This window comes from Podarcis pityusensis (genome assembly GCF_964106645.2).
Source record: "Podarcis pityusensis genome assembly, chromosome: 1".
Taxonomy (NCBI): domain Eukaryota; kingdom Metazoa; phylum Chordata; class Lepidosauria; order Squamata; family Lacertidae; genus Podarcis; species Podarcis pityusensis.
In genome coordinates, this window is record NC_138028.1 from 47,560,010 (window position 1) to 47,571,193 (window position 11,184).

General features: G+C 43.8%; 1 protein-coding gene across 1 annotated transcript; it reads left to right on the forward strand.

Moving 5' to 3' along the window:
* Positions 1–280: 280 nt before the first annotated feature.
* Positions 281–9,347, forward strand: SLC10A1 (solute carrier family 10 member 1; the record flags this gene model as incomplete). The annotated part of the gene is given in 7 exon segments (XM_080981396.1): positions 281–662; positions 2,736–2,751; positions 4,207–4,417; positions 5,291–5,469; positions 6,979–7,009; positions 7,011–7,176; positions 8,140–9,347. Coding segments are annotated over 7 exon segments (1,086 nt in total). The 3' UTR covers positions 8,241–9,347.
* Positions 9,348–11,184: the final 1,837 nt, after the last annotated feature.

The window sequence follows — 11,184 nt, forward strand, 5'->3', positions numbered from 1 at the left end:
ATCCTTATCCATTCCTATGATTCAAAATGGGAACATTAGAGGGAGGGGGGAACAATGGTGGAGCCAGACTGAACCCTATAACCTGCGTTCAAAACTGGCGTAAAACAAGACAAATGAACAGGTAATGCTCAAGTATTTGTAGTGCATGTGTAGAGTGTTCTACATCTTCAACAAATGACAAGAGTGGTCTTGAGTGATCAGTAGGCTCAATGAGGATTATGGCTTCAATGTTTTAACATCACCTTCTTCAACACCTTTGTCAATCCCCATAGGGAGAGCGATGACTAAGATTCCACCAGCTGACACTAGGAACACCTATGAAAACCTGGAACACTGGAGGCCAAGGCAGCTGGCCAACGCCTCTTTGGCTAATTTCACTTTTCCATTTGGGTTTGGTCAAAGGGCTGACTATGCCCTGAATGGCATCATTATTGTTGTCATCTTCATTGTTATGGTATCTCTGGGTTGCACAATGGAGATCTCCAAGATCATGGGTTATCTCCGGAAACCCAAGGAAGTAGCTGTTGCTGTGGTGGCTCAGTATGGAATCATGCCTCTGACAGCATTCGCGCTGGGCAAACTCTTCCAACTGGAATCCACTGAGGCACTGGCTGTACTCATCTGTGGCTGTTGCCCCGGTGGAAATCTTTCCAACATCCTCAGTCTGGCATCAAAAGGAGACATGGGACTTCCGGGGTGGCGCCATCGGCAATGGCGGACTCCCTCCGAATTGGAGGGACCAGCTCCTCATGAAACGGGTCTTTTCCGCTGCGGCGAAGTGGGGACCCTTCTGGAAATCACAGGCGGATGAAGCCTGTGACCGTGGGACTCGGCGGGCACCCTTAGCGCCCTCCCCAACCCGCAAAGGAACCCACAAACGGGCTCCGAAGCGAAGAGGGGGAAGTGGCGCGGTGCTGTCAGTCAATCGCTTTTCCTGCGGAGTGAAGCTGCATAGCCGTTGCCGGAGAGCGCTGCCTTTTTCCTGGGACAATTTGGCATCTAAAATAACCAACCGTGAGTACTGGAACATTGAATATCTGGACTTTAAATAAGAACTGGTGAAATAGAAAGGAATTTGGACTTAAAAATTCACCCTAATTTGGTACTGAAACGGGAAGGTTTAAACAGGAAGTCAGCCTTCCATTTCCCTGTAGCCAGAACAAAGCAAAGACAACGCAAACTAGAGCTTTAAAAATCACTCTTAAAGGATTGACTTTCATCATTTAAAATCGCTGAACCCCCCTTCAGTAGCAGGAGAAGGGGGAGCTTTTTTCGAGCTGTTTAAACCTGCAGAAGTGAATCTAAAGCAAAGTAATTTTCCACCGTCCTGATCCTGGAGCGGGGTGTCAGAATTGACGTTTGAAGCTCACTGACCAGAAACAAATGTCTTTGACAGATAGTTAAAAGAAGAGAAACATAGTGACTCCATTGCTCCCTTTCGCATCTTAAAAGAACAAATATGGACAAAATATCTTTAAAAAGAAACTTTGTTGCTATTGTTTTTAAGAGAAAGAACAATCAGAAGTTTTTCCCCCTAGAGGGGAACTGTGAAATTGTAACTAATCCCTGGGAGCTTGCAGCTGTCACTGATTACAACCGTGGGAAAGGGTTTGTGACCTTGCAGGACAATGTCTGCAGAAGCACTGTTGGGTGCTTTCTGCAAAATAAATGCCCTATTGGATCAGTTAAGCCAGAAGACGGATTTGATGACTAATGCGGCCAGAACCTTTGAACAGGTAGTGGGAAATTATATGGAGCCCACCCAGGAACTAAAACAGGAGCGTGCCATGACAGAACAGCTGAGAGATGAGGATTCTGCTGAATCTTGGGCGCCAGAGACTGAAGGAGCTGCGGCCCAGCAGGAATATAAATTTTTGGATTTGACAAATGAACTTGGAAAAGACCAGACTTGGAAAGATAAAATTTGGTTTGGTTTGAAAATGGGGGGTTGGATAGACCCCCCTATACAGGGAGATTTGGACTTTTCGAGTCTGGAAAGGGGCCGTCAGATGTCTGGAGCAGTGGGGGCTCTTAACTTTGAAGGGAATCTGGAACATGTTTTTAAATACTACATCGAGTTTAGTCTGGACTATGGAAAAGGGACTGTTTTATTGAAAAGGGTCAAAAACATTACCAAGCTGGAGTTCCCACGAATAAAAGGAAAATATGAAGAAGAGCTGTGGAAGGGACATGGAAGAGACTTGAGGGCCTCGGATATAAGATTGCCAGGTTAATGTGCTAGATTAATAGGACAAAAAGGACTGACAAAACCCGGGACCAGGAGGAAGGGACGCTGGATGAAGATTGGATTGCTTAAGTTTCTATTTCTATCATTAGGACTGTTTTACAAAATTGATGAATGTTAGGAAAATGTTGAAATGAAATTATTTGGCTCTTATAAAAATGTCTAAAGAATTAGGTAAGAATGTTATGGTTAGGAGAAGTTGGTAAAAATTAAGATTTAAGTTCTAAACTTTTTTATATATAAGATAAGATGAAAATAGATTAAGGTAATGTGAGGACAGAATATTATGAATTATGGAAAGGATTTGCTGTGATTATTATAAATCAGGATACAGGAAAAGGGAGGAGGAGGAGGTCAAGGAAAGAAGGTATTGAAAGTGGAGAATTGGAGAATGATGGTTTTACTTTTTCTTTTTCTTTTTTTTGTCTTGTTTCTTTTTTGTGTGTAATTTTAAAAAATTTCTCAATAAATATCATTTTTTAAAAAAAAGGAGACATGAACCTCAGGTAAGCAGGATGTGTGCTAGTGCTTATGAAGGCAGAACTAGATAGTTAATGGCAAAGCCGCCTTGACAGGGAGATAGTTACTGGGTTGAATACAAGGCTGGGATTTCCCCATTAGTCCAATAAATACATAGCCACATTCATCACTATTATGGAACAGTGAGAGGACAAAATGCAGGCATAGAGCACATGCCTCATATAATGTCCTGGATCCAATCCCTAGCATTTCCAGCTAAAAGGAAAGATAACAAGGAGGGATCCAGTCTAACCTCTCTTGAGAGTAAATTCCACAATATGAGAACAGCCATAGAAAAAGCTCTCTCTCGTGTTTCTACCAACCATGCCTCTGACACTGATGGGACCCAGAGAAGGTGCTCAGCCAAGGACCTTATCACCCAGGCAGGTGTGTAAAGGGAGATAGGATCTTTCAGATAACCTGGGCCCAAGCCATATAGAGCTTTGAATTGTGTCTAGAAACAGACCAGTAAAGTTGTTTCAACAGGGGAGTGGCATGTTCTCTGTAACCAGCCTGCCTTCAGTCTGGCCATAGCAGTCTGGACAACTGAAGCTTCCAAACATTTTTTCAAAGGCAGCTCCATCTGGGGTGCATTACAGTAGTCCAACTGGGATGTAATTAAAGCATGCATCACTGCGTGGTGAGATCTGACATCTCACAGAACAGGCATAGTTGGTGCATGAGTCATAACTATACAAACGCATTCCTGGCCACCAACAAAACCTGGGCATCCAAAGTCAGGGCAGAATCCAGGAGTACATTCAAACTGCGAGCCCAAATCTTCAAGGGGACTGTAAACTAAACACAGGTTGAAGCCCTCTTCCCTGATCCACCTTCCAGCTGACCAGGAGTGCCTCTCTCTTGTCTGGATTAAACCTCAAGTTGTTCAGACAGGCTTCAGATCCTGTCATTAATTTTGCAGTTAAAATGGTGCCTTTCTCTAAGGCTTCATGTGAATAACAACTCCTCCTTCCTAATAATAATAATAATAATAATAATAATAATAATAATAATAATAATTTATTATTTGTACCCCGCCCATCTGGCTGGGTTTCCCCAGCCACTCTGGGCGGCTTCCAACAAAGATGAAAAATACACTAAAATGTCACATATTAAAAACTTCCCTGAACAGGGAAGCTTCCTAAAGCTTTACAAAGCAGGAAAATGTTATTTCTAATTTATATGTGAACTTTGAGAACTTGTGTCTTTATCATCATTGCTGCAAAGTTCAAGAGTCACCTGGGATTGTATGATAAATACCTCATGTCCGGACAGGTCTGGATTCAGGATGTGTGGGGTGCATGGGCAAGAGAGCAGACAGATTCTATACGTTAAAGGGTCAAAAAAGGGTCATGTGAGACATTCAGAAAAGGAAATATGTCTCCAAATTCAGAATACCTCCTTCACGTACCTCCTTCACTCCTTCTCTTCTTTTGTCTCAGCATTGTAATGACAACCTGCTCAACACTCTTGGCACTTGGTCTGATGCCATTTCTGCTGTACCCCTACAGTAAGGGATTGTACCAGGGTACTCTACAGGACAAAGTGCCTTACAAAGGAATTGCTGTCGCCCTGGTCATGACACTTATCCCCTGTGCCATTGGGATCTTCTTGGATGAAAAGAAGCCTCAGTGTGCTCACCGCTTTGTTAAAGTAAGTGGGGATTGCAGTACTATTTGGATCTCACTTCGCATATCTATGTAAATGCTGTAGGGGAAGTCCTTTATCTTCCATTATTTCTTCTGCCCTGCACATGGAAAGGGTTTTTTAAAAAAATACCAAATAAGAAATTGTGCACTGCAATTCTTTTCTCTTTGTATTACCTGCTGCCTCAGTGCAAAGTTCAGCCCACAGTGCTAGATTTGAAAGGTAAGCAATGCTTGATTTTGAATTTCCTTGTTTTGTTTAATTTGCCCTATCCTCATGCATTGAGCTTATTCACTTTTTTCTGCTGTTGAAATGTTTTTTGTGTTTGAAGTCTCTATTGCCAGGGACAAAATGTCCAAATAATGCATGTATCAAAATGAGATGTATTATCCTGCTTTGAAATGCAGGTCACTTTTTTACTATTTACTGAGCATTAACACTCAGTAAATTTATTTGCAAGGGGGTTGAACAATGTCAAGCAATAGATGGCCCACACTTTCTAGTGCATTTTACTATTACTTTTGTTACAGCAAAAAATCAGTGAGGGTGGAGGTGTTCCATTCCCACTGACCCCATATGTACATTCTTTTCCTAACTCAAATGTCCAACCCTGTAGCTGCCAATGGCTGGGGTAGCTGTTCTGCAACTCTGGGAGAGTGGAATGAACCAGGGGCCAAAGTCAATTAGTCAAAGAGAGGAATGGGGGAATTGTCTCATCACTGTGCAAGACTGAATGAGTGAAGCAGCTTCCTCCCATAGTCTATGAGGTATGTGGCACAAGGGAACTGCAATACACAGAAGGGCATTAATGTAACAGATGATGCCCAGTTTTGGATTAAATGCAGTGGTGTTTTGTTTTAACCTCTCTTCCTTTTTCAGGCAGGTATGATTGTTCTGCTTGTGCTATCTATCGCAATAATTGTTCTGAGTGTGGTCAGTTTCGGAAGCAGTATCTTGATCATCTTCTCTCCACGCTTGCTGGGAACATCAGCTTTGATGCCTGTTATTGGCTTCTCCTTGGGCTATATCCTGTCTGCATTCTTCAGCTTCAGTGATCAGTATGTCCTTTTAACTAAACCCAATTCCTTTTGCCTAAAGACAGGTACTGAACTGGGGATCAGTGAAAGTCACTCCACCTTGTGCCAGTAGAATTCCCTGCTTGATTGGAAGCCTGATTGATTGAAATACCACAGAGTTGTGTCTTGTTCCCTGTGCCTTTTAATATCTGCACCAGAACTGGTGAACATTTTTGGCCCTTTATCACCCTTTACCACTGCAGGTCCACTTAGACATGTGTGTGAGGCTGCCTGCCTGTCAATCATCTGATGTCATGATAGGTCACACCCACCTGTCCAAGTTGACCTGTGGGATGGGGAGAGGGATCTGTTTGCTGATGAGCGGAGGATTCAATCCTGATGGCTGCTGGGGTCTTCTTTGCCAGCACGTACCCCACAGGAAATGTCTGGTGAAGCAGCATCCAGCAGGATCAAACCTCGCCCATTAACTGATGTCACCCAGTGACATCAACTGATTGACAGGTGCATGTGGCTTGGGGAAAATGGCCTCACAGTCCAATACAGGGCCTGTGCTGGATGAGGTTACATTCGTCTAAATGAGCAGGTGCACAACTTGGGGATGCTTCTGGAATTCCTGGAGACAGCTGTGGACAAGTGCTTTTTGCCAACCTAGACTGGTGTGCCAAATGTGGACACTTCTAGAACGTTGGAGACCTCACCACCACCAAACATACCTTGGCAATCTCCAGGCTTGACTACCATATTGGGGAGGCCTTTGCAAACTCCTTAGAGTTTGCGCTTCAAAATGAAGCACATCGGCTCCACAATTCAGTGGAGTCAATCTTTAAGTTTGGAACAGGATTTACCTTATAAATTGCTTTCCTCTGAATTAACTCCCAGCACATGAAGATCCTCAGAGAAGGCCCTGTTCCAAGAACTGTGTAAACAAATCAACCTTCTCAGGAGGTGTCCAGATCTAGCATCTTGTGGCTGAATCTGATGTTCACCAGCTAACCTTCTCCGAGGTTTCCTTCAGAACATGAGGACAGGCATCTTGCTTCCACTATTAAATGAATGCCTTACTTCTTATATCAACCAAACTCTACAGCAGATGACAAATTATGTATTGCGTGTCACACACACATACAGAGCTGATTAATAATAATAGTAGTAGTAATTTTATTATTTGTACCCTGCCCGTTTGACTGGGTTGCCCCAGTTGAGCAGCTTCCAACAAATATAAAAGCATAATAAAATGTCAAACATTAACAACTTCACTATACAGGGAATTATATCCAGGGGCTGTTTTCTCCAACTTTAAAGCAGCATTGCTATTCTTTTATTGACCCTTTCCTTTCCACCCTTCTACTGCTGGCTGGCGAGTTCAAGGTCTGGGGTACTTATCCATAGTGCTAAAGTAGGTGGGATAAAGTTGGTGATATGGGGAAACTGTGAGCAACTCTGAAAACTAATGATCATGTGTTGGAAGTGGTATGTACAGAACTATAGTCCCATGTAACAGTCACATACCGCTCTGTGTTTCCTGCACAGGTGCAGGCGGACAGTCTGCCTGGAGACCGGTTTGCCCGAATGTACAGCTCTGTTCAACCATCCTCAAGATGGCCTTTGCATCTGAAGTCATTGGGCCACTCTTCATCTTCCCTTCTCTGTACCTGATTTTCCAGTTGGGAGAGGGACTTCTCCTGGTTGTGATCTTCAGGAGTTATGACAAGATAAAAGAAACAAATGGCAAGTACAATCTTTTGGTGGGGGGCACCTGTTCCTTCCTTTAAAGATCAGCATTTATTCTATAGATTGCCAGGACAGATCAATTTCGTTAAGTTTGCCAGAGTCCAATCTGTGATTTCTGTAGTTGCCATTCTTCAGGGTTATCAGTAGGGTTGCCATATTTCCAAAAGTAAAAACCAAGGCACCCCGAAAGTTGCCGAAGATCCAGGACAAACAGCTGGCTTCCCGAAATTCTCCCTGGACGTCACTTCTGCCTTTGAAATCCCGGTAATTTCTGGGAAATCCTGGATGTATGGCAGCCCTAGTTATCGGTGAAGTATTTTATTAAAGGATGCCTTTTTCAATAAAATCATCTACATCATTTGGATTATTCAATGCATGTAATCTCCTTGTTAATTTTTATGATACAGCAATAGACCATACATTCAGTTTCCAATGGCATGGAACTTTGTAAAACTGAGAGCTGTTTGGTTTTTGACATTTAACTTGTGTAAACTTCAGTTATGACTACATGCATAGGCATGTAGATATAGTTAAGCACATGGAAACTGCCTTTCCCTGTTGCACTTTTCCACATTGTTAATCTGGCTCTAGATTAGTTAACCAGCAAATGTGGAACAAAACGGCAAATTGATGATAAATTCTGGCAACAGGCAAAGACCCTTTTATTTTCAAAGGTCTTTTATATGTGAAATTGTATCCCTGGTTATTCATTTTATCTGTGGCTTTTAGATTTTATTGGTTTGATTGTATTATTGCATTTTTATCTGTTGACTATAAATACTTAAAATTAATAATAATAAACCTAATCTGGATTTCATGGAGCAGACTTAACTGTGTTTGCCTCAGAGATAAACAAAAGTAATATATTTACAGGTTTAATAGGAGTGGTTGTTTCCTAAAGCTCCCCCCATTGATATAGGTAACAGAGCATCTTCCCTCTTTTTTCGCCTTTCATTTTAGATTCAGCAAAAATGATCTACAGAAATGTGGGCAACAGCGAAGTGGAAACCAACCAATCACTAGAGCCCCTAAGTAGAATCAATAATCCAATGGAATGCTGACACACACAAAAAGGGCAACTATACCGTCAGAACTCCAGGTTACTCCTGTGGCTGAGGTCTGCTGAACTCTGGCGACAGTCCTGCACAAAACGTTATGGTGGAATCTACACACATATAAAAAAATGCTGTGAAAATGCTTTTTTAAAAAATGTTTTGAAAAATATATTGAATTTGCCATAGTTCACTGTCACCATCTAGTGTGACATTTGTATATTGTACCTTACAACACACTTAAAACATTTTATTTGCAGCTGTGTAGATGAGTCCTACGACTGTGAAGAGTGAGGAACGTTATTCAATATTCACAGTTTTCTGAGACAAATCCTGAAGCGATTCAGCACTAATTACGTTACCTTCATTCCTGATTCAAATAAGAGTTGGTCCCATTAAGATCAACACATATGATCACCATGATCCAGGGCTAATTGTCAAACTCATATCCAGTCATTCTTTCTTTATCACATACCTGTTTTCCAATATATCTCACAGTTTCACAAGATTACCAAACAGCTGTAATTTACCTGTTGAAATGTTCTTAATTTTACTAACAAATGGCTAATTATTGGGAATTTTTTTTAAAATGATTTTTCAATACTTCTACTACCTTGTAATAAAGCACATCACATTTATGGTCCTAAACTATCTTCCTATGCTACTTGGTGAAATTCCATAAATGATGGGTTCTAGTTTGTGGGTTCATATTATAGATACAGTGGTACCTCGGGTTACAGACACTTCAGGTTACAGACGCTTCAGGTTACAGATTCTGCTAACCTCAGGTTAAGAACTTTGCTTCAGGATGAGAACAGAAATTGTGCAGCGGTGGTGCGGCGGCAGCGGGAGGCCCCATTAGCTAAAGTGGTACCTAAGGTTAAGAACAGTTTCAGGTTAAGAACGGACCTCCAGAACAAATTAAGTTCTTAACCCGAGGTACCACTGTATAGGGTTGTATCCGGTGTTAGTCCTACTCAGAGTAGGCACATTGGGCTGGATTCAGCTAAGAGGTCTTGCTAGTGGAAGCCAAGCAAGGACCTCCACTAGCACAACAGGGCTTTCCCCCTTCTTCTCCTCCCATAAGGTAAAGGTAAAGGGACCCCTGACCATTAGGTCCAGTCATGGTCAACTCTGGAGTTGCGGTGCTCATCTCGCTTTATTGGCCGAGGGAGCCGGCGTACAGCTTCCGGGTCATGTGGCCAGCATGACTAAGCCACTTCTGGTGAACCAGAGCAGTGCACGGAAATGCTGTTTACCTTCCCGCCAGAGTGGTTCCTATTTATCTACTTGCACTTTGACGTGCTTTTGAACTGCTAGGTTGGCAGGAGCAGGGACTGAGCAACGGGAGCTCACACCTTCGTGGGGATTCAAATGGCCGACCTTCTAATCGGCAAGTCCTAGGCTCTGTGGTTTCAACCCACAGTGCCACCCGCGTCCTCTCCTCCCATACCCCCCCAATTGACTAAGCAAGGGCAGAGACAACCCACTGAACAGTGTGAAGCAGAGGTGGGGAGGGGAGTGGTTTTTTTGTCCGACCAGCTGAAATGTTTGCACCATTGGAATGATTGCCATAGCACTATGCTGAATACCTCCCATCGTAATTAACGGCCATGACAAACTTAGGTCCATTAATTTCAATGGGTCTACTCTGCATAGGGCTTGGTTAGATACAACACATAGAGTTAATACCATTTGCATGATTCAGGGGATAGGATTGGCCTTCCCCATGACTAAGCCGGGTTCTTGTGTCTTGAGCTAAAGCTTGCCAGGCAGAAATTCAACATTTCCACACCAACCAACCTCCACAGAGAACTGCACACCTGTTGAATGTCTGCCTGTCATGTCTCTGTTACAGGTACAAAAGCCCTGCCCTGTGACTCAAAATAATCCTTGTTTTGGAACCAAACTTTTTCCATGGAGGGAGATATTTTCTTGCAACATGATCTGAGTTGCTCAACTTTTTTGAGTGGAAGACGCTCCCTGCTGAGAGAAGGAACACTGGCCTTGGGCTGATCGCCACTCTTGTTGGGTTGAAAACCAGGGAGAACGAGGAACGCTGCCTTGAGGGTTGTTTTTTTTAACTGGAGAGGGGGGCGAGGGCAGGATATAAACGCAATAAATCAGCAACCACCCTTCATCCTTATTGTTGTACTAGACAGGCGCCCTGCCTTCCGTGCGGGATCCTCATCAATATAGGACCCCTTCGCTCTGAATTTATATGTACTCAACACGTGCCTACAAGTTCCCTGTCACACGCAGCGCAAACAAGGCTCGCTTAACAGAACAAAAAATAGGTTTCGCGGTGGGATGGGAACCATACAGGAGCCCCACCCCGTTACCCTCTGCGCGACAAAATGGCGGCTGGCTTCCCTGGGAAACTGAGCAGCCACGGCAGCGGGCAGAGCGACAGAAACACGGACACCGTGAGGGAGAGATATGGTTGCATAATTCGCGAGACCCACAAAACCAGGCAGTTTTGACGCCATTTTGTTTTGCTCCCCACCCGCGCTAGCCGAGTAAAGGGGGAAGCTGCCTATGGAGAAACGCGGCGCTTTGGTATAAACGCAGCTCCCCCCTCCCCCCCCCCGAAAAGGAAGACCTAAGCTGCGAATATTTCGCGTTAGCTTGTCGACATTTGAGAAATATATATGCAGCAAATGCCTATTAGCTTCCGCATTGCAGGCGGGGAGGGAAGAGGGGAGTCACCGAGAACTGCTCTGGCTGCGTCTTTATCCCTGCATTGCAGAAGTGGGGCCGTAGAAGCAGCGGCTCCACAAATGTGACAGTCCCCGGTTCCTTATGCGGCTTAAGAGGCGGCACGGAGTGACTCCGCAGTATATGGATAGGACATGGGATCGTCGGCGGGTTGCTTAACAGTCTGGAAATGCAGTTGACACAATGGTAAGTCCGGCTCCCGATTTCGGGCTCGCAAGCCGCCGCCTCGCCCAGT